The 24,193-nt window shown below is 44.4% G+C and overlaps 1 protein-coding gene across 16 annotated transcripts in view; it reads left to right on the top strand.

Annotated features, from left to right (window-relative positions):
* The window catches only part of SVIL (supervillin), a 162,188-nt gene that overhangs the window by 80,402 nt on the left and 57,593 nt on the right, over positions 1-24,193 (top strand). For 3 of the 16 annotated variants that reach the window (XM_077303818.1, XM_077303811.1, XM_077303819.1), the window contains 7 exons: positions 4,910-4,976; positions 8,662-8,753; positions 13,327-13,384; positions 13,508-13,659; positions 14,862-15,516; positions 19,760-19,843; positions 23,191-24,042. In XM_077303818.1, coding sequence (XP_077159933.1) covers positions 13,377-13,384; positions 13,508-13,659; positions 14,862-15,516; positions 19,760-19,843; positions 23,191-24,042 — 1,751 coding nt within the window. In that variant the 5' untranslated portion in view covers positions 4,910-4,976; positions 8,662-8,753; positions 13,327-13,376. Of the gene's footprint in view, positions 1-981; positions 1,101-4,909; positions 4,977-8,661; positions 8,754-13,326; positions 13,385-13,507; positions 13,660-14,861; positions 15,517-19,759; positions 19,844-23,190; positions 24,043-24,193 lie in introns of those variants that run through there. The other 13 variants (XM_077303821.1, XM_077303824.1, XM_077303820.1 and 10 more) reach the window with 9 other exon arrangements.

Raw genomic sequence — 24,193 nt, 5'->3', positions numbered from 1 at the left:
TATCACAAAATTGAGACAATGAACATCTCGGTGCAAGCATGCAATTTCCTTCAGACCTAAGACTGCCAGAAGTCATTCTCCTTGTTGTTTATTCATGGGGTGGTACACATGGGCACGTGAAGCTGCCTGTCAGGCCACTGGGCTGTTATCAAGGTCAGTATTGTCCACTCTGAGCGGCGGCAGCTCCCCAGGGATTTGGGTAGAGGTCTTTCGTATCACATGATACCACCAAATAGCTTCCACTGGGGCGTCAGGAACATAGCATCAGCTTTGACTCCTGAAAGGTGTCTAGCAATGCTGTTTTCATTGGCGTAGCCATGCTTTAGTTCAAACTTAAAAAAAAAAAAAGATAAGAAAGAGATTGACCTCACTTAACGGTGGAGTCTCCCTGCTTGTAAGCACTTTAGAAAACTGCTTTGCAAGTGTACGCTTAATGCCTTCCCTCCTGCCTCGCATCCACCTACCCTGGGCCATTCTGTTCTTGGGTTGCCCATAAACCTTAGTGGTTCCAAGATTCGTTTTTGGTCTCCCCCATAGCCGAAAACCCGTCTAGCAGAATGAGAATGGCCAGCCTCAAATCTCCTGGCAAGCCGTCATGGCGGTATATTCTTATCATGTGTCCTTCCAGTTACAGCAATTTTTGATTGCTTGTTTTCATTTTATTCTAGCAGAAGGAAAGTGGGGAGGATTTGGTTCGCTTGCTTGTTTTTGCCGGAATATGAAGTGCGATTTAGCCAACACTTTGAAGAGGTGCTGTGGTGAATCCCCCAGTCGCCATTGTCCAATCTGTTTCAGCATTCATGTACCTAATTTCTGCTTGTAATCTGATTACTGTCTTGAGCTGCTCCAGTTTGCAGCCTATTGCTATGCATCTACTGTACTCCCCGGGACGCACTAGCCTGACAGCTCCATCCCGGTGAGATGAAAAATCTCTACACAATATTGCTAAGAGGGGCCTAGGGCTGTGGCTGGCTGCGAATTAGCTGCTCTCCTAGTTTTTTCCCCCCTTCTTTGCTCGATCCCTTTGTTTTGGGCAACCATGTTCCGAAACCCATGGATCGCCAGCTATTTGCAGAATGTCAGATACTCTGAAGAGCAAGGTAAGAGTTCCGAGTGCATGGCAATTAAATTGTAATGCATTGTAGTCTTATCTTGATATGCTCCCGCTCTGACTCAAAAGATATTTGCTACTTCAGTAAGCGATGTTTGGTTTGGTGGCCAGCGTTATTGTTTCTCCAAAGGACACTCTGGGTTGGGGGAGAAATCCGATTAGACGAATCTCCTAATTAGCTTAGCGAGCTGATGAATTAAGGCCTTGAAGATATAGTAACAATTAATAGTAATATCTCTTGGAGTTTTGTTAATGGCTGGTTTTATAGCATGTATCTGTTAAGCAGGGGCTTGCTTTTGTGGGGGAGGTAGTCTGGTGAGGAACTTGGAAGCAAGTGCTTAATCTTTTATTTTTATAAAATACATCTACAAAATCTATGAAGGACTACTACAGCATTTCTGGTGAGTTTGCCGAATACCATTGTAAATTTCTGATTAGTTAAGGAACCAACTAGAAATTTTTATTTATTTATTTATTTTGCACAAATACCAATTTGGAGAGAGCACTGTATGTTTTTTTTTTTTTTTTGGCTTAAAAACCAGAAGGGCTGCCCGGCCCTCTTGAGAGAGCCCAGGAAGAACTGCTTTCAACTTTGTTGAACACTGATATGTAATTTAATGCTGAATGCATTATAGTTAAGAAATAGCTGTGGTTTTCCCCCCTCTTCCTTCTTTCACACGTGCTGTCAGGAACGTATGCAGTCAGTATGGGGAGTATTATAGCATATTAAAGTCTTTGGGGATTGTGTATATCAAAGGCACTCCAACCTATTTCGCAGTATTTTGGGTGCTAGTAGCTTTTGTACGCATTGAAATGTAGCACTTCAAAGGTAATGAAGAGACGTGCAAAAATATCTCATCATGGGGACTGCGCCTCTTAAGTTTGTGTCCCAAACTCCTTCATTTCTCTCCTAGGATGTGAGAGCACCTCTTGTTTTGTTTAGGCCAAGAGCAAAAAATTTTGTCTGTGGCCTTCTGAGGATTTCAAGATGGGGTGAAGCGTCCATGCCAAAAGCATGTATTGGGTTATACACCATTTAGAACTGCTATAAATTTTTACACATGCCTGATCTCACTTTAACCGAACTCATACCCTGTTAAAAGAATTATTAACAGCTGTTCCCTCCAATAACTTTAAGTCATTCCTTTTTTTTGTTGTTATGGTACTGAGTTTCAAACAGAGCATAATACTGACAAATGATTTAGAATACACGGGTTGGATACTTGGGGTTTTTTTTAAAAAAAATTAAAGCTGGCTCTTCTGGGTTATACTTTATGTTCTGTCGACTTGGGCGGAAGACTGAATGGCATCATAAGAAAGAAATGGGGAAAGATAGGGAAGCCCATGATGTTTGCTTGCTGACAAGATTTCGAAAACAGTAATTGGTACTGTCTGTTTCGGGTAACTTGAAACAGTACTTGATGGACTTGCACATCTTTCAAACCTTGCTGTGAATCCTGGTCTGTGTCCTCCTACTCCATCAAGCAAAATTTGAAGCTTTCCTCTACCCTAATGAGCCTTCTTCCAACTGTTCCTCCAACCCAGTGGGCTGTTCCTCTAACCCAAGTGCTGCTTACATTGGAAGGAGGCTCTTTCGGCCCACTGTTTTGGTGGCGGAAAAGAAACTAAGAAACTTCTGCATGTCCGTTGGGAAAAAATGAAGGATTGCTCTTTTATTTACCTAATAATGATGTCAGTAGTTAATAATTGTGTGCTGTCAGGACTCAACCAACTCATAGTGACTCCAGGAACATGGGGCTTTCAAGGCAAAAGATGAGCAAAGGTGGTTGGCCACTGCCTTTCTCTGCATAGCAACTCCAGTCTCCCTTTGGGTTCTCTCTTCCAGATATTAACTATGGCCAGACCATTTTAGCTTCAAAACTCTGATGTGATCAGGTTAGGCTGGGCTTGTCAGGCTGCAGATAATGTTGATAGTTATGTAGTGATTAGTAATTATATGTCCCGGTCCCCATTTCCAAGGGAAAGCCATCTAAGGCAATTCATACTGGGGGCCAGTGGATATCAAGTACTGTCCTTCTTGCTTCATTTATGATTCCTAAGTGGCTACTGCTGGAAAGTCTTGTTTTTCTGCTGCTGCTTTTTCTCTTGGTCTTAGGCCAACCATTTTATTGGCTACTCATCTATGAGTATCTCTGCAACTGGGAGACTTTGTTTAGGTTCAGATGCACTCTTTCGGTACATTTGTGAAGGTTATGTAGATCCCAGCTGGTCTAAGGCCATGGTGGCAAATGCTTCCTTCCCTTCTAGCTTGGGGATACTGATACTTCAAGGGCAGATTGGTGGGAGGTCTGACAGTGCTGTGCTGGTGTTTTTCTCAGCAAGCAGGTAAACCATGGATGACACTCCCCATGTTTTATAAAGCAAAACAGAAACATGTCCATCTGCTTAGATTTTGTTTTCTGCCCTATCTTCTTCCTTTTTGTGTCTGGGGTTTTTATGGGAGTTTTATTTATACATAAATCAAATTATTATTATTATTATTATTATTATTATTATTATTATTATTATTATTATTATTATTATTATTATTCCACTCTGACATTTTGTGGTTGGCTCCTCCTCTTGTGGCAGCCATTTTGCAGTTGTGCCCGCTTCCCTGTGTTAGAATGCCAAAGGTGCCCATGGGTTCAAAAAGGTTTGGAATCTCTGCAATAAACTACAGTCCTATTTCCTTGAAACAGTGCCATCTTGGACTGTTCCATTATATTGAACTCCTCCTCTTATGAACATTCCGGTTTTGCATATTCTGCAGAATGAGGGAACAATGTCTGGTTGTCTTGATTCATAGGCTTTGACAGGCTGCACATTAGTGCATTGCTCCATGCTCATCCACAAATAGTGATTGCTATGGGATTAAGGGAGGGGAGAGTGCCCTGGAAGTCAGAGTAAAATTTAGAAGAATTCATCTCAGAAGTCTGAGAAATGCCATTGTATATTGAGCAGAAGTGCACGGCATCTATTTTTTTCTTATCAATAGCTGTTTTTTCCCTCCCTAATGAGGACTCCCAGCTGCTTATCACATTGTTCTTCCCATCTTTGCTCTCTTATCGCCACAGCTGCAACCCTTAAATAGTTTAGGCTAAGAGTGGCTCAAGGTCATCCAGCAATAGCCATGTCAGACTCCAGGTGGGACCTGGTGACCCCCCCAGTTTTACAGCTCATCTCCAGGAGACAGAGATCAGTTATCCCTTGAGAAAATGGCTGCTTTGGAGGGTGGACTCTGTAGCAATACACTCCACTGAGGTCTCTCCCTACTCAGCCCAAATCCTGCCCACTCCTGGCTCTCCCTCCCCAAAGTCTTCAGGTATTTCCCAACCCAGAGCTGTCAGCCCCACCAGCAAGCTTCCATGGCAGAGCAGGGATTTGAACCTGGTTGTCCCAAGCCTTAGCCTAGCTACTATTCAACACCAGCTTTGAGGGTTCGGAGTTTTATCAAGCAGATTTCTCAAAGAAGACAGCTGTCATGCGGGAATTTATTTATCCCAGAAGTCTTTGTGCCCATCCTCGTCAATTTGCTATACATGGGGGGCCAAGGAAACACACTCAGTCTTTGAAAATAATTAGTGGTTGGGGCCAGTTTTCTACTCCTGGCAAAAAGTCTCCCCCTTAATTGTTCTCCGTTCTGTTTTCCCCCCAAATCATTCTCAGTCTTTGGTGTTTGAATAATATCACTGGAGTTTAGTCTACTTTGCACATGATAAACATTCTATTGTTTGCAAACTGAATTTTATATTTTCTCACGGAGCTTTGGTAATACAGTTTTTTCTTCTGTTCTAGATTTTAACAAGGAAAATTCGGTCAGGTATAAAACTCCAAGATTACTCCAGAGGAGAAGGACATTCAGGTAAAACATTTATTTCAAAACTTTATCAACGGTCTTGTTAGTATGTCGTGAGAACATGGAACATGCTGCATCACATCTATATATGACTAAAACAAACCACAGAAAGATTCAATAATTTTTTCCCAGTCAAGTAAAACAAATAAATAAAACAAAAGGCCAGAAAAAAGAGGACAGTTATCATTCTTTACCAGGCATTCTTAACCAGGGTTTCGTGAAACCCTGGGGTTTCTTGATGGCCCTGGAAGCGTTTCCCAAATGGATGGAATTTCATTAATTTTAAATGTATATTTTTAATTTCCTATTGTTGGATGACATGACCATATATGGTCTTCTTAGTATGCTCTCCCCTCCCAAATGGCCAATGATAGACCTGGAGGAGGGTGGGAAGGGGAGGGGCACCAAGTGGGCATGTACACAACTATGCTTTCCAACCATTTTCTGCCTGATTGGGCCACTTCTGCGGTTTCTTGAAGCCGGAAGAATGTTACAGGGGTTTCTCAATGGTAAAAAATGAGATAAGCAGTTTATAATATCCATTCTCAAAAGACCTGTTGTGCTACATCAGAGTATCCATTTGTACCGCCATCTTATTTCACCCAGTAGTCAACTAGATACCCCTAGAGCAGGGGAAGTCAAACTGCAGCCCTCCAGATGTCCATGGACTACAATTCCCAGGAGCCCCTGCCAGCATCCACGGACATCTGGAGGGCTGCAGTTTGACTACCCCTGCCCTAGAGGGCCCACAATCAAGGCATGGAATGATGAATAGCATTCATGGAGGACAAGTCCAGCAGTGACTGCTGGCTGTGATAACTATATGACAGTAAATATTCTTACAAAGCCCGAAGGACAAATGAATGGAAGTCCTTCTAGGATGTTTGTATAGGCTGCTCCATATCATGTCAGTTGCCACTGAAAGCCCAAGACAGCAACAGTAGATCTTACATCCCTGCAAATGCTGGCAGGGGCTCATGGGAATCGTAGTCCATGAACATCTGGAGGCCCACAGGTTTGACTACCGCTGCCCTAAACTATGCTGCTTTAGTGTTGTATCCTGGTAATAAGTATGCAAATGTTCCTTTGAGTTAGATAATTAAACAAATAGAAATGATAAAGGAAGAAATGGAAAACCTTTTGTCTCGATTGTCCGCTGTGTTCAGTTTAATTGCCTTTCCATACAGGTTTCCAGCATAATGTCTGTAAACGTGGCTTATGATGAGCTATAGTAACAAAATGCAGGTTTTCCTTGGGGTTTCAGATAAATGTTGAGTGTTGGAAAAGTCATTAATTGGACAGCTAATAGGACGGTATGTTACAGTAGTAGGTAAAAGTCTTTCCCTTTTCATCTTCCAGCCATGTAACAGGAGCCGTGCCAGATAGCTTAGCAGTCCCATTTAAAACTGGTTTTCAAAAGGCAAACTTTGGAAATATCGGCCCCTTTTGACCATGGTTTTTTGATGTCTTGCAAATGCCGACATGCTGTGGAAATATTAGCGAGATTTCTCTAGAATAAAGTGTAGTGATTCGTAACTTGTTTTATTTCATACTTATACGATTGTTTTCATAAACTACAATCAGAAGATGTCTTCCAGCTGAGAAAGCTGGAAGCGATTTTGGCCTGGCTGCTTGTGAAGTTGTCTAGATCTAATGGATTTTCAGGGGAGAAAAGTAGGAAAATTTTTGTCATCACCTCTTTAACGCGTGCCAGAAGGAGAAAAATGTAAGAAAGGTGAAGGATACAGAACTTTCAGGCTCCTACAACTTATTAAACTGGGCATTATTAGAAATCCAGCCCACATAAGGTAAAGGTATCCCCTGTGCAAGCACCGAGTCACGTCTGACCCTTGGGGTGACGCCCTCTGGGGTTTATTGGCAGACTCAATATGGGGTGGTTTGCCAGTGCCTTCCCCAGTCATTACCGTTTACCCCCCAGCAAGCCGGGTACTCATTTTACTGACCTCAGAAGGATGGAAGGCTAAATCAATCTTGAGCCAGTTGCTGGGGTTGAACTCCCAGCCTCATGGACAGAGCTTTCAGACTACATGTCTGCTGCCTTACCACTCTGCGCCACAAGAGGCTCTTCCAGCTTACATAATAGTTACTAAAATGTGAACATTCAAGAAGCTCTTGTCCTACTTTTTGAAAAAAGGAAACCATTAATAACTGTTAGATTGGGGTCATTATTAATGCTCCTGAGAGATGCATTTGGGCTCATTAATACTACTAGTAATTTAAGAAATTATTTCTGTGAATGCATTAAAGAATTAAACTGTTAGAGGTGCACAAAACGTACTTGGGGAAACTGATATATGTTGAATAAAGAAGAGTGTGCGAAATAAAACATGGATTGAACCCAGCAGTGGATTTCTATGAATGGAAGTGGGGACACTTTGGTCAAATTGACCACAGTCTTTAGGCCCCCTTGTCTCTCAGCTTCTGGGTTTGCATCAGTAAGAAGTGACAAGATAGTCCTTGTTGGCAGATGAAAATCCCTTCCACAAGTGCTGGATTTACACCCATAGTTATACATGCCACATTGGTAAAATCAGTGTTTCTCAATACATTGAGTTATAGTCAGAACGCTTGTTTTACTGTGTTCTGAAATGAATGCATGTTGAATTTTTCGACAGCAATGCTGTTCAAATTATGGGAAACTGTGTACCTTTCAGGTGTAGAAATTCAATCTAAATAGATCTCCCATTATGGAGCATGGGATAAATATGATAAATATATTACTTCCCTAATTAGGATCATGTGCAGAATGTAATCTGAATGAATTTAAACATATTAATCAGCACAGACCTATTTACAAAGAATTGCCCCCCCGGTACTTTGCGGTGTAATAGGTCAGTGACTTGTATGCTTGGTACCACCATGGGGGTTGCCTTGGAGTACTTTATCAAGATTCGTGAATGTGGAATAGTTTTTCCTAACTGTCTTGCAATACAGTAATCAAAATTTGTGGATATTATTCTCTTCCCACTGTGGAAATACAACCTGTATTTGTGCTTCAGGAATCTGTGATGGGATAGCCCAGGTTACCCTTCCCCCAAGGAGTTCAGGGCAGCGTACAACGTTTTTCCTTCCGTTTTCTCTTACGGCACTTCTGAGAGAACTAAGACTGAAAGACAGTGAATAGGCCAAGTTTCTCTAGAAAGATTCATGGCAGATGAGGGATGAAATCCCAAGTCCCAAGTCCTAGTCTAACATACTCTAACCCAGGGGTAGTCAAACTGCGGGCCTCCAGATGTCCATGGACTACAATTCCCAGGAGCCCCCTGCCAGCGTTCGCTGGCAGGGGGCTCCTGGGAATTGTAGTCCATGGACATCTGGAGGGCCGCAGTTTGACTACCCCTGCTCTAACCACTACATCAGGGGTAGTCAACCTGTGGTCCTCCAGATGTTCATGGACTACAATTCCCATGAGCCCCTGCCACAAAACGAGAAAACGAACAGTGAGGCTAGAAGGTTTCTGACTGCTTGCAAATGCTGAAACAACTTTTGTGAACCATGGAACATATTATTACAAATGCACCATGCTGAGACCAGTCCTTTATTAGCAAATTTCCCACTGACCCTCCCCAACATGTACTTTTAAAGCTGCCTGAGTACCTCAGTGTAACTTGATTTATAGATGAAAGCTCTGTCTGTGGCTCTGCTAAACAAGACTGTGATTCCGTTCCAGTTTTCAGAAAGAGTTTTCATTGGAGGACAAAGAAGAGCTTGCCAATAGCACGAAGGACATCGATGCCAACCTTTTAGCAGTGCTGCCAAAAGGTAGGTGAAGTGCTGGATTTTGTACACTGGTGTTTTTTTTTAAACGTCATTTAAAAGCTGGCCACAGGGCTTGCATTGTTTTTATAAATCCCGTTTTAATTGCTCTCCCAGCCGTGTGTGAAAGACAGAAGGTTCATTTTTCCATTTGGAATATAATTAAATATGACACGTTGCTGAAATACGTTCCGTGTGCAAGATCTCCATCAACGGCATTTGCGTTGGGGCAGAAAGAGGGCACGAAGTCTGCAAATACTTTGTGAATTCCGAGTGGATAGCCATGTTAGTCTACTACAACAGAAGCAGGCAAGAGTCTTCTGTAGGGATGCCAGTCTCCAGGTGGGACCGGGGGATCCCTGGAATTTCAGCTCATCTCCAGGCGACAGAGATCAGTTCCCCTGGGGGAGATGGATGCTTAGAAGTTGGATTCAATGGCTTTGTACTCTACTGAAATCCCCGCCCACCCCGAACCCTGCTCTCTGTAAGCTCCACCCCCAAAGTCCCCAGGTTTTCCCCAAACCTGGAGCCTTGTGGCCTCCTAGAGGTTTTTATTCCATCTTAAATTTTCATTCCAGCAGCCACTTACTCCATCAAATGCTTTACTGCTGAGTTCTTCAAGCGAACAAATAGCAATGCAGGAAAATGTTAGGTGCAGAGCAATTGACTGTTCAGAACTTCTGCATTGCTTTTCCAAGTCTTTGTTCTCTTGTAAAGGTTTCTACCCTGTTAATTGTACCCCTTACGAACATTGGATCACTTTGAACCAACCGCTCAGTACAAAACCATGAGGGGCACAATTCAGGTGCCCCATTAAAGGTGCTAACAGAGTAGTAACTCCCAACAGCTCTGGCAAGCCAGCCAAGCCATATACTGTGGGTGGGCTGAAATCTCCACAGGAGATGTCACTATCAAGTCTGGCCAGGCTGAAAACCAGTCTGGCTCTCTACAGTTTGGGGAGGTAGAGCCATGAGGTTTGCCCTAGTAGACCGGCTGATCCAGCAAGGCAGTCCTTCCAGGCCTCAGGTTAAAGAGGCTGGGTGGGGATTGGACCCAGCTACACTGCCTGCCAGCTGTTGGAGCTCTGGGGGATGCCATGTGATCTGGCCAGGATCCTGCAAAGAAGTATTATTGTCAGAGCACTGCTCTGTATGCACAGCCCAAGCCAGTCTGGCACTTCACCTTCTTTGTGCCTCCTCAGCCTGGGCCTTCTGCTTCTCTGGTTTCTGCAGAGTTGAAGCAGGTTTCCAAGGTACTGAGGACCTAGGATCACATCCTGTCTGGGAGGTGGGGGGGAGGGGGGGTTGTCTGGTGGTGAGGCCTTGTATGCAGGTTCTGGCAGGCTGGCCTCTGGCACTGCTGGACCATTCTTGGCACCTGCCTCACGGGTGCCGGGCCCTTCTTGGTCCTCCTCAGCCCCTGGCCTTGGTCCCCTGGGTCTCTGCCCCGAAGACTCTGGAGTACAAGTCAGTAGACTGGCCGGAGTGTATTATGACAAAGCCCGTTTTCTACTCCTATTGTCATTTCCCTCCAAACTAGGTGATTTTGTGTTCTGGAATGAAAGCGGCTGACCTTGTCCCCTTGCCAAAACCATTCCATGGCATAATTAAAAGTGTAGAGCCCTGCACCAAAGAATATTATGTAAAGTTGTTGTGAGAATTGGACATTCTTTTTGGAATTTACTAATGTGGAATTCCGCCGGATCCGGTTTAGATCTGCTCATGGAAGGAGCTGCAGAAAGGTTTTCAATTCCATTTGCTCTTAAAATAACTTGAACAGCATAGCCATGTGACATGTCTAAGTGGAACTTTCCCCCTATCTTAAGAGCCGCAGCTCCAATACAGGACATTTGTTAGTGAGATAGGAGACTGTTCCTTCCTGAAATTTAAAGCCGTTTGATAGGGACAGAATATGGGCAAAGACACTATGTCTTTATGCCTGTCCTTCTGTTTCTCTGATGAATACATATTTCACCTGTTGAAATATTACTGCTGTCATCGGGAAATTCAATCTGGAAAAGGTCTTTTTTTTCAGAACTAAAATAATACCTGAGCCAGTTCAGTGCAAATTTTACCCAGCTCGAATGCCTTCGGCAGCCCTTTAAATCAGATTCTAGACTAGAGGCCTTGTTGAGGCTGAGGGCCCTTTGGGTTTTGAGAAAGGGCAATGGGGGCCACCACAAATGGCTGCTACGGGAAGTCCCTCAGGGCCCTGATCTCACCTGATCTCATTCCACCTAGGCCGGGGCCAGAGCAGAAAAGGCTTTGACTCTGGTTGAGGCCAATTCGACTTATTTGGGGGACAGGGATCTTGAGCAGAATTTGTAGATCTCAGATTTCTCTGGAGGGCATAAGGGAGAAAGCGGTATGAATGTCTCAAACCGTTTAGGGCAGGGGTAGTCAAACTGCGGCCCTCCAGATGTCCATGGACTACAATTCCCAGGAGCCCCCTGCCAGCGAATGCTGGCAGGGGGCTCCTGGGAATTGTAGTCCATGGACATCTGGAGGGCCGCAGTTTGACTACCCCTGGTTTAGGGCCTTAAATGTAAGCACCAACTCAGTCTGAAGCCAGTGAAGCAAATGCTGGCAGGGGGCTCCTGGGAATTGTAGTCCATGGACATCTGGAGGGCCGCAGTTTGACTACCCCTGGTTTAGGGCCTTAAATGTAAGCACCAACTCAGTCTGAAGCCAGTGCAGCTGTGAGGGCACGGGTCAAATGCACTCTCTTCACCTGGTTCCTGTAAGGACCCAGGCAGCTCCGTTCTGGACCAGTTGAAATGTTCAGATCAGATGCAAGGGTAGCCCTGCGTAGAGCGCGTTGCAGTAGTCTAATCTGGAGGTGACCGTTGCATGGATCACGGATGCCAGGTGGCGCATCGACAGGTGGCAAACTAGCTGCCGCACCTGAAGAAGGTGGTAGAAAGCCTGGCAGGCAGCATTTGTGGCTTGGGCCTCCATCGATAATGGGGAGTCCCAAGATCACGCTCAGTCTCCTGATGGTGGTCGCAGTTATTAGCTGGACCCTGTCAAGAGCTGGGATTTGTGCTGCCTCCCCTGGAAAGGAACATTTAAAGGGGCTTGACTTGGTAGTATCTTTGGGGAAAGAGTAGTAGCCTCAATGGAAGGAAGTTTGAATTGGCAAGTTTTGGCTTGGCAGGTTACCTGGGCAGTTTAAAGGGGGGCGAAGGGACAATCTCTGACTATGTATTGACCTAGGTAGCCGATATAACTGTGTGGAATCTGAGGCGTGGAAAAAGTGAAACGCTGCGCCATTTAGGTCTGGGCTATATTTGTCTCGATCTGCCTTTGGAAGGCGTTGGGGAGATACTCCACAGGGCCCGTGCTGTTATTTAGGCCTGCAAAAGAATCATTTAGCAAGAACGGTACCGACAGACAAACGCTGAGTTGGGGGAGTCAAGGGCTGAAAACGCATAATAGAATTTTGCTTAGAGTGCGGACTTCTAATCTGGCATGCCGGGTTCGATTCTGCGCTCCCCCACATGCAACCAGCTGGGTGACCTTGGGCTCACCACGGCACTGATAAAGCTGTTCTGACCGGGCAGGAATATCAGGGCTCTCTCAGCCTCACCCACCCCACAGGGTGTCTGTTGTGGGGAGAGGAAAGGGAAGGCGACTGTAAGCCGCTTTGAGCCTCCTTCGGGTAGGGAAAAGCGGCATATAAGAACCAACTCTTCTTCTTCTTCTCTTTTTCACTGGAATTCATTAAAAATAATTTCTACATCGTGTGGCCATTCTATGAGGTATGATGATAGCAGTTCCAATTGTAACGATGGAAGAGAATTTTCATTCTGAGCCTGAACCTAAATGGAAGTGAACTAGGTATTGGAGTTTGGCCTAAGAAACGCGTCCGTAAGAATTATGACCTCAATGGAAAATGGCTTCAGATTTACCCAAAGGCTTTCTTTGAGACTTCTGCTGTCTTTAACCTTGCGGTTGTTGGTGGTTTAATGATCCAGTCAGTAACACAGAGTTCCATCAGGTGCTTTACGAAACAGTTTGTATTTACTGCAGTTGTGTCTAGTAGGGTTGGACGTTTCGGCACCCAAAGTAGCTGTTCGCTCCCAGCGCAGCCAGCTGTTCGCTCCCAACGCCGAAGCACCCAACCCTAGCACCTAGCCCTTCACCTGGATAACTGAGGTGAACATACATGGCTCACTTTCAACCACAGATCAATCCTGTGGGGTAAGTTAGACTGAGGGACTTTAACTGGCCCAAAGTCACCCACTGAACATAAGGCCTCAGCAGGGATTTGAGGCTGGGTGTCCTCAATTCTAATCCAAAAAATATTTTCCTAAAGAAAGTGGAAAGCCAAGAGTGGGGTGGGTAGCTGTGTTGGTCTGAAGCAGCAGAACAAATTTTGGGTCCACTGGCCACTTTGACCAACAAAATTCTATTCAAGGTATAAGCTTTCGTATGCATCCACGCTTTTTCACATGCAGACCTTCAAAGCCCAATGTAATTTGCTTACATGATAATTTTGTGGAAATACAGGGTTCTCTGTTCAAAGGATGAAGAGTTCTGGATTTCCAGTATCTTTATTGGCTTTTGTTTTATTGTAGTTTCTGAATTAAGAAAACTCTTCGAACCAAACAGGCGGGAGATCTTGGAGATGAAAAGGTAACTAGCCCTACAGCTTCCTTTGCATCTGTCAAAGCACATCCCTAACCTGCTGTATCTCTTTGGATGAATTTTGAGCTCTGTAGGCGTTATTTCCAGCACAACATCTTCTGTCTTTCTCAGGAAAGAGAGAATAGCCAGGCGTTTAGAGGGAATTGAAAATGATGCCCAGCCCATACTTACGCAAAACTGCCCTGGATTGGTTACCCACCGTTTGCTAGAAGAAGATACACCAAGATATATGCGTGCAACAGATCCTTACAGCCCTCATTTTGGTAAGAAATCTGTTTCTAGAATACAGCAGCATCAGCTAAGCTTATTGCTAGAGCAGTTTTAATCTCCCAGAGGATCTGCCAGTCTAGGAGTGGGTAGCATGTGATTGTTTCATATATTACGTCTACCAGAGGATCTGCCTGTCTAGGATTCAAAAGAAATTCTGTCTAAACATCAGGAAGAAGTTCCTGACAGTCAGAGCGGTTTCTCAGTGGAATAGGCTTCCTCGGGAGGTGGTGGGTTCTCCATCTTTGGAAATTTTTAAACAGAGGCTAGATAGCCATCTGATGGAGAAGCTGATTCTATGAAGGCTCAAGGGGGTGGCAAGTTACAGTAGATGAGCGATAGGGATGGGAGTGTCCTGCATAGTGCAGGGGGGTGGACTAGATGACCCATGAGGTCCCTTCCAACTCTATTATTCTATGATTCTATGAGTGGGTAGCATGCGATTGTTTCATATATATTTTGTTGCTCTAACTGGCCCAGAAATGTCTTGACTGACTGCATAACTGGTTGAGCACTCTGTCATCTCTGCTCCAATGATCCTGTTGTCAAACTTGAGTTATTTTGACAGATACCTGTGCATTTCAACCCCACACAAATAGATACGGTGGTTCAGCTGCACAGTTTACTTAGGTTTCAGTTGACACTTGTATATTCCATTCCGAAAGTATTTATTTTGCAAATCTTTATCTTACCTTTCTTCTAATGATTCCCCCCTTCTCCATTTTGTGTTCATATCAATCCAGAGTTACCAACGCCACAGTGGGAGGTACCTGGAGATCTAACCTGTGAAGGTTAGATTTTGGGCAGGGACCTCAGTGGAGTACAATATCATGGAGTCCAGCTTCCAAGGGGAACTGATATGTGTCACCTGGAGATCAGTTATAATAGCAGGAGATCTCCAGCCACCACCTGGAAGTTGGCAGCCCTAACTGGGTGATGTAGGTTAGACTAAGAGAGAATCTGGACCCAGCTCATCCAGAGTTCGATGTCAAACATTTTATCAGGCCTAGCTCTACACTCTACTGACTCTACCACACTGGCTGTCCGTGTAAGAAGATAGTGGGGTTGATAAAAAGGAGTTCAGCTAATACGTTTTGTGTGTGTCAAAACATTAAAAACTCATGGTTCGATGGAAGGTGAGGGAAAACGAATCCCTCCTGGGTGTTTTGTTTTGTTTTCTGTTTGTTTCTTGCTACAGGAAGGTCAAATGAAGAAGAAACCTCAGATTCTTCAGTAGAGAACCAGTCTAGGCCCAGATACTCGACAGAGTCCGCCGGAGGGAAAACGAGGCCTTCTTACAGTCCGTTAGTCATGGATTCCCGGGGACTTGAATCCAAAGCAGAAAGAATAGCTAGGTACAAGGCAGAGAGGCGGCGTCAGCTGGCTGAAAAATACGGTCTCTCTATAGATTCAGATGCGGACTCTGAATACTCGTCCAAATACACCAGGACAAGGAAAGACCAAGACGTGACGGAGAAGAAGGACTTGAAGAGTGAGAAACGGGAAGACGAGAACAGAGATTACAGCTCTGTGTATTCAGTGAGAAGTGAAAATGAGGAGCTGAGGCCTAGTGCTCCCCAGGCGAAAGAGTATTTGGAGCACTCCAGAGAGAGTTCTCCAGAATGGGAAAAGTTGCAGTTGAAAGAAGACAATGAGAAGAAAGCACCAGAGCCGGGTTCCTGTCGACACGATCTGTCACCTGCTTTGGAGACTTCCACGCCCTTGTCATTGCCTGGCCACGACTCCCCCCAGAACGAAGTGCCAAGTTCGCCAAAGCAAATTTGCGGGGTCTCCCTGTCATCACCAAAGCAGCTAGCTTCACCAAGTCATTCCCTCAGCGATGCCAGATTAGGGTAAGTTTGCTGTTTTGCAGAGTGATGCTCTTGGCACAGATGGTCTCCACCCCTGCAAAGGACCTTGCAGTCTTAGCCCTAAAGATAAAACAGCAAAAGATGATGGGAAGAGTCGGGCAGCTAAAGAAATAGGGGAAAGCTATGGTGGCCTATTAAGATGGGTGAGTTTGTAAATATATCACACTTAATTTTTGTGTTTATAGAAGCGAGGCAAGAGGAATGGGGAAGGGGGGGCTGCAAGATGATTTGAGTTATTTGAAAGAGTAGCCGCTAGGGTTGGCAACAATGAGTAAGGAAATCCCTGGAGTTTTCGGGAGTAGAATTCAAAAGGCATGGGAGGCTTCCTACCAAAACTGCCCTTTTCTCTGGGGGAGATTCTCTCGGTCTGGAGATCAATCAGAATTCGGGGAGGACTTCAGGCCTCCCTTGGAGGTTGGTAACTCTAGTACAGGGGCAGTCAAACTGCGGCCCTCCAGATATCCATGGACTACAATTCCCAGGAGCCCCCTGCCAGCATTCGCTGGCAAGGGGGCTCCTGGGAATTGTAGTCCATGGACATCTGGAGGGCCGCAGTTTGACTACCCCTGCTCTAGTAGGTTCAGTATGTATCTTCTGTTTGGAAATCTCTTGCTGCAGTAAAGAAGTTGGAGTCTATGTACTGAGGCTGTAAGATCAGAAACCTTGGCAGTAGGTAACCACAAGCCAGATGTGAAATTTGGCAAGGTGTTAAATCACATTGACATTCGAAATGTGACGGCATTCAGGGCTGAAAGGACTTCAGGAAGCACCTGACAGCAGAGGAATTCATATCTTTAAAATAGTCAAAAAATGCAAAAAAAAAAAAAAAGGTTTTAGGAATTGCCACAGATAAAAACATAGTAAAAATGCCGCAAAGATGGAAGTTCTATTCTAGACAAGCAAAAGAAGCAGCAAATTCACTGTCATATGCGCTTTTGCTCTGACAGGGTAAAGCCAGAATTATACATATATTAAGTGCATCATAGACTTCTCCCCTTTTTTATTCAAAATCTGTGTGACAGCGTAACTGCGTTCTGCATGTTCATTACTCTGCCCAATATTACTGGCATACTGCTAACTGGTTAGATAAGGTGGGTTGTCATGATGTCAGGCCTTGAAGAAGGAAGTTAAAAGTTCAATTGCTGTCTTCAACCAGTACCCCCATATTTAGTATGTAGCACATGCTTCCGAGTTTAACTTCTATCAAACCCTATAGTAATGTTCTACACCAGGGGTGGCCGACATGTGATTCTCTAGATCAGGGGTAGTCAACCTGTGGTCCTCCAGATGTTAATGGACTACAATTCTCATGAGCCCCTGCCAGCGAACGCTGGCAGGGGCTCATGGGAATTGTAGTCCATGAACATCTGGAGGACCACAGGTTGACTACCCCTACTCTAGATGTCCATGGACTAGGATGACTATGAGCCTCTGCCAGCATGGGGTTCATGGCAGGGGCTCATGGTAATTGTAGTCCACGGACATCTGGAGAGCCACAGGTTTGCCACCCCTGTTGTAGGGATTATAGGATGTCTCTCACCAGGTCTACTAACTACACTTCTGTCTAGGACAAAGGCAATATTTTCCCTAAACGAAGACCCCAGTGGAAATTGTAAAAAGAATTAGAGAGACTGACTTAAGGCTCCCTCAGCAAAATAAACTACAAGGGGGTTTCTTTTTTTTGGGGGGGGGGGTTACAGCATTTTTGTTGATTTTTCGGGTAGAGGGGGGCTTGTTCAGAAAAGGCACAAAAATCCTTTTGGCAAAAAGCACGGGCCTCCCTCTGAATTGGCTTTGTGCCGTCTGTGAGCCCTAATTGGCTACGCTCAACCACGTGAGTAGTGCAAGGATAGCTGACCTTACCGTGAACTTTGTTTGCCTTCATCGGCTGCAGGATGTGGCTAAATGTGGTTATAAAGCACCTTGATATCAACGTGTTCACTACAAGATCCTTGGTAAAGCTCTAAGCAGGGTGCTGAACGTAGCCAAAGCAACAAAAAGAAGCGGAAACCATATTTAACACTTGCACACATCAGCGAATGAGTGGATCCTATTATGCAGCCCTGATTATTATGTGTTCTCAAGAGCCATCTGAAAACCACCGTAGAAAAGGAGGCAACTGGATCGCCCCGAATGTGGATTAAAGGCAGGATTGCAGACTTGCAGGGTTTCTTCATAGTCTTTAGAACAGGGGTAGTCAAACCGCGGCCCTCCAGATGCCCACGGACTACAATTCCCATGAGCCCCTGCCAGCAAATGCTGGCAGGGGCTCATGGGAATTGTAGTCCGTGGGCATCTGGAGGGCCGCGGTTTGACTACCCCTGCTTTAGAACCTTCATGTGCTAACTTTTTGTATCGCATGTTCTGGGGCCCTAGTATGGGGTACGTTTGAAATTTTTTCTTCTCGTTGAACATTTACGCTCTGGAGGTTTCATGCCGGGCTGCAGGCTGGAGTTGTAGTCATGGCAGGTTGCCCCTCCTCTTCCTGCACCCACACGGGGGAGCATTTGTTCCGGTGTGCCTCTTCTGCCCCCGATTTGTGCTCCTGCACGGGAGCTGGGGCAGTGAAGTTCCCAGTGCGTAAACGGTCATTGTAGTAACTTCTTACCTTACTTCTTAAGGCATCTTTGCTCCTTCTGTCAATGTTTCATTTCTGAAGGTCACACAAGCCTGTGGGAGTCACTGCCTCAAGATAAATCTAGATTCAAGTTTTGGTCTGAAGTAGCACAACAAAATTTGAGTCCAGTAGCACCTTTAAGAAGAGCCTCTTGTGGCGCAGAGTGGTAAGGCAGCCGTCTGAAAGCTTTGCCCATGAGGCTGGGAGTTCAATCCCAGCAGCCGGCTCAAGGTTGACTCAGCCTTCCATCCTTCCGAGGTCGGTAAAATGAGGACCCAGCTTGCTGGGGGGTAAACGGTCATGACTGGCGAAGGCACTGGCAAACCACCCCGTATTGAGTCTGCCATGAAAACGCTAGAGGGCGTCACCCCAAGGGTCAGACATGACTCGGTGCTTGCACAGGGGATACCTTTACCTTTAGCACCTTTAAGACCATGCATGCACGTGAAAGCTCACGCCTTGAATAAATCTTTGTTGGTTTTAAAGGTTGGTTTTAAAGGTACTCATATTTGTCAAGATAAATCTGTGTTCATTCTTTAAAGGCTCGGCCTATGTCAGAGAAAGGAAACCCTGGGCTGGGCTTCCTTCCTGGAATTTCTGTTCCGGGCTTTATCTTGGGTCACTGTGACTCTGGTCTAAAGCTGTTCTGTGATAAAGCTATTTGTACTAGTTCACATGGGTATTAAACTCCTTAGCCGGCAGACCAATTGAGATCTTGTGGGTTTCTCGGGAAGAGAATTGTGACTGCTGAGAGGATGTAAAAGCAGTTGTCCTTGTTGTGTGTTCTCTTTGGGGAACTTTGAAAATTAAAACGCAACTTGGGTCTAACAGTGGAAGTCCGAAAACAAAGCATTTGCTCTGAATGTATGATCTAATAATAGCTGATGCCTATTTCGTTGTGCTAGATAAATTTATAAGGGAGGCTGGGACTGGGACATAACTTCTTATTTGAGGCATATCTGTTTTGGTTTATTCCTTACAGATTTCATTTTTTTCTCTCCTAATTTGTGTGTTTCTACTTTGAATGGAAAATGCAATTTATCTTCCTTCCTTTAAAATCTCTGCATTCGCTTTGTTAAACTGCTGTATTTTTTTAGTTTCATGTTAAGGTTCATACCTATTTTCTAGGGCAGGGATAGTCAACCTGTGGTCCTCCAGATGTCCATGAACTACAATTCCCATAAGCCCCTGCCAGCGAATGTTGGCAGGGGCTCATGGGAATTGTAGTCCATGGACATCTGGAGGACCACAGGTTGACTACCCCTGTTCTAGGGAGCAGTTTGGTGATAGATCAATGTGACGAATGTTTAACTTCACCCCCCAAAAAAGCACACAAATAGGTGATGATATCAATATCTTGGGAACGATAGGATTTAAAAAGAACTATCGCCGAAGACGTAACTGTTCGACACGTATTCCTAATTGTATGAATACATAGATATTCTAAAGCTAGAAACCTTTTTTTACCTGTAGAATCCAAAGTCTTGTTTTGATTCAGATTTTTAAAAAAAACACTCTTACAATTGAACTAGGGGTTGTGTAGGTGGGATTGAGTGTGCATGCATTGACATATTTCCAAGAAAATGTCTGAAGCTCTATTTTCTATAGTAGTGCAGGGAAAACAAAACCAGATTGGTTTCTTCAGAAAGATTCGGATGGGGACACAACTTCACTTATCAACTGGCCCTCCAGGTATCCTACCATGCAGCTGTGTGACTTAATAAATAATAACCAGACTGTTACCTTCTTTTTCTCTTTTCCCTATCATTATTTAACAAACATCTTTACACTCATTAATGGATGTGATTTTTTTAAACCAAAAAAACAACAACAACCAGTTTCTGTTTAATGAACTGCTCTGGTTATACACACACACACACACACACCCCTTCGGTGGAATATCTGCTTTTTTGTCACTTATAACTAATTGGTGTTTTGGTAGAAAAACTCTAGATGTGCCCTTTAATGTTTGCTCCACAGCTACACAATACTGGCACTAGCTAAATACCAGTTTTGTTTTTAGCCCTATCATTAACACGTTTCCCCTCTTTGCCGTCTGCAGTGCGACAGAATACTAGCCTGTGACATGTTGCAAGCACTGAATGCAGGAATTTGGTCTGCCCACACCTTGTGGTTCCTTTCAATGCAAGAATGCAAAGGATTGTGTCGTTGATGACTTGCTCTGTATTTAAAGTTGTGCATATGTCAGCATTTCTCAAACTGGAGTCCGGGAACCCCTGGGAGGCTGCAAGGGTACTCCAGGTAGTTTTCAGCTCCTTTGTAAGGACAGAGAGCAAGTGCCTGTTGTACTGTCCAACTAACGTTCAAACAAAGTTCTCTTCATTTTCAAAGAAGGGAGGGAGGAAGGAAGGGGGTGGAATTGGCTTCCCCTCTTTCAGAAGGTCAGAGCTCATAGAGTTGCAGCTACCTGTGGTGGCCTGGCTTCTTGGTCACCTTGGCTTGTTAGCCAGGAAATGTGCTGATTAGTTGCTGGACCCTAGGGACTCCCATTGAGTGACAACAAGGAAGTTCAGCCCTGTTGTACTTGTCGTAGTTCCTTTCTGTACAAAAGCAAATTCTATTTTCCATTCCAAAGGATTTCATTATAGAGGTGTCACTTGGCATCCACAGATAACAACTAACGGCAGTTTTTAGTTAAGTACTAGAAGGTTGGTCTTGGTGTGATGCTTCTCTTTGTATCTGAACAGTTCTGAAGCTTTTCATAGAATCCTAGAGTTAGAAATGGCCAGACAGGCCATCTAGTCCCACCCCCTGCTCAATCCAGGATCAACCTAAAGCATCCAGGATACGTATCTGTCCAGCCGCTGCTTGAACACTGACAGTGAGGGGGAGCTCACCACATCCTTAAGTGGCCTGTTCCACTGCTGAACTACTCTGACTATGAAAATTTTTTCCTGATATCTAGCCAGTTCTGTTCTACACATAGATTAAAGCTATTACTGTGGGTCCTATCCTCTGCTGCCCACAGGAACTGCTCCCTGCCCTCCTCCAAGTGACAACCTTTCAGATACTTAAAGAGAGCCCCTCTTTGCTCCTCCACAGCTCTAGTTTCTATCTATCTGTGAAACAGGCCTTGGTGTCTCTGGAGCAAATCTCACCCAACAAAGAGATGAGATTGGGTAGAACCGGGGGGGGGGCATGTTTTGAGCTGTGGTTTTATAGAACAGGTACCCTCTGAGACCTGACCTTTTAGACCATCTTTGGACAAAAAGTATTTTTCTAAAACTTTATTTCAATATTTATTTGAGGATGCAAAGTTGCCACAGGCATTTGTGGCTTGCTGTGCACACTTTGAGCAGGGGCTATCTGGCATGATTTGTGTGTGTCCAGGAGGCTATGAACCTTATTTTGATGACTCCGAGGGTCCTCAGATTACGAAAGTTTGAGAACTGCTACTTTATGTCTTTCCTTTTCAGATAGGGATGTGTGATCCTTATAAAGAATGCAATGCACAAGCATAAACCCTGTTTGTGAACACATTTAAAAATCCACTTGCTTAAGTTTGTAATCCTGTATAACTGAATTGAAATTGGTATAAATTAATCCTCCGTAAAGCATGTATAGGAAGATGTTGGAAATATCCAGGATCGGGTGCCTGTTAATATCACTGTTCTGTTTCATTTTTTAAAAAAATATATCAATACATTATATTGCCAAAGTAGCTGTTTAATTGAAAATTATATCCCCAAATAATTTTTAAAACCTGCTATCCACAAAAGTCCTGTCCTGTCTCCCCAGAGATTTGTCAAAATAAGTTTGCCCTATTGAATATACATTATTTTGAGCCAAATTCAATATAAACCTTGTTCTTTTTATCAATTATATTAACTAGTTATTGATAGCCTTTGTCCACATTGTCATTTTGCCACTTTCTGCAAACATTTCCCTAGTTTTGTTACACCCGGTTTTACTATACTAATTTCTTTCTGGGTTTTTTCTTGTATTATCATTACACTAAGGTATAGATATCGGAATGTAGCAAAGAACTTCCCTTCTTTCACTTTGCTCATTTTCGATCAAAAGATCCAGAAAGCAGCAGCATAATCATATTAGTTTCCTGATTCATGCTTCTATTAATTTGGCCCTTGGAATAAACAATGTAAATGTGCATGTGCTGGTCCCCAAAAGAAAGCATATCTGTATTGGGCTCTCATAAGACTTGGCCTTTAATTTAGTTCAGCCACCTTTCTGCTTGTTTAGAATTCAAATAGCCTTTCCTTCTTCCACATTTCTGTATAATCCGGTTCTTTTCATTCTCAGTGTGAGTGCAATAAAACAAAAGGCTGAGGGAACCACCCAGTTTTTGTGGTGTCAAAAACGTTAGTGCCAAAGACCACAACCAGTTTCTGCATTTCTAAATGTGTGCATTTCACTGGTGCAGAAGAAAAAGAAGAGTTGGTTGTTATATGCTGCTTTTCTCTACCCGTAGTAGTCTGAAAGCGGCTTACAGTCGCTTTCCCTTTCCTCTCCCCACAACAGACACCCTGGTAGGTGAGGCTGAGAGAGCCCTGAGATTACTGCTCTGTCAGAACAGCTTTATTGGTGCTGTGGCAAGCCCAAGGTCACCCAGCTGGCTGCATGTGGAGGATGAGCGGGGAATCGAACCCGGCTTGCCAGATTAGAAGTCGGCACTTCTAAACACTACACCAAGCTGGCTCATTTTGGTAGCCGAAAAGCTTATTTTTGTTTGGGCATATTTAGATTTTATCTTCTCTTTTGCACAGTAGATACAGGGCTCTAAACGGTTCAAAGGAATTCATTTTTTAATTTTTGCTATACATGAAAACAGGTGGCCAAAAAGTGGTCCATTTCAATGGGCACCTTTTCCATATCAATAATTACACTCTGGGGAGTGACGCGTAATAGGCAGAGTCTCAAATATCACCTGCGCTGTATTGTTATTTACCTTTGTGCTTAATACAGAATGTTAGTGGATCTTCCCCAGGTTGATGCATGCTTTTTCCTCCCAACTTAGCTACAACTGTGCCACATCTTTAATCCATTTTTCTTTCTTAAAGAGTAAAAGTTAGAGAGAAACTGGTGAAGGAGGAAAGTGCTCGTGGAAGCCCTGAACTTCTTACAGACACTGTGTCTCAAAGAAAGACCCGCCCAGTGCCTGTTAATTTCGTGCCTCTGCAGTCGGAAACGTCTGCTTTCCATAGGGTTGCCAATCAACCACTTGGTTTGATTCGCCAACCGGCACATGGCTATGTCCAACCTGCCGGAGTGCCTCACACGGCTAAACTGGTGGTCTCCGAAGAGCCCAAAAGCAACCCGGCCAGTAGCTTCCCTTTGATGGCAAATACCAGATTCTCAGCAGACACGGCCATGGATGGTGGGAAAAGTGACGTGCTTCAGGACTGTGGAACATCAAAGATGGCTGTCTGCAGTTTAGAAGCCGGGCAGGAAAGACAACCGATTCTGCCATCGGAGATTCGTAGGCAAGGGAGGAGCAGAGAGCACCACTTGGAAGGAGGCGAATGTCAGAGGCCTACCGTTGGCAAGCCAAAGTCATTGGAACCTGAGCAGGAGTCATTAAAGCAGTGGATCCCTGGGACTCCAGTGAAGACTCACGAGAATGTTGAGAGGAGTGAAAGAGTGATGTATCTACAAAGTGCTAAAGGGAACGTTCGGGAAGAGACTCCATTTAAGTATAAGCTCCTTACTCGCTCAATGTCCGATCATACTGGTTCTCCTAAGCTAGAGGTTTTCAGAAGTAAGGAGCCCATGGCAAAGAACACAATGGAGTTTCAGAGCAGCGAAACCAAGATCCCCAATGGTGAGATTACCATGGTTGACACAAAAGTCTCTGTTGCCCAACTCCGTAATGCCTTTTTGGAAACTGCCAATGCCAGCAAGAAACCTGAACTGTAGGTGACGTTTCTGATTGCTTTTGTTTTTGTTCTTGGTGTGGCGCTTGCACGTCCTTGGCGTGAATGGCACACAAAACTCAACATCAGCTGTGTTCTGCAGCACTTCAGACACCCAGTTCAACTCTCCCTTTTAGTGTGTTTTGGAGCT

This window comes from Paroedura picta, chromosome 11 (genome assembly GCF_049243985.1).
Source record: "Paroedura picta isolate Pp20150507F chromosome 11, Ppicta_v3.0, whole genome shotgun sequence".
NCBI classification, from domain to species: domain Eukaryota; kingdom Metazoa; phylum Chordata; class Lepidosauria; order Squamata; family Gekkonidae; genus Paroedura; species Paroedura picta.
The sequence above is the reverse complement of the archived record's forward strand: the minus strand, read 5'-3'. Positions and strand labels throughout refer to the sequence as shown.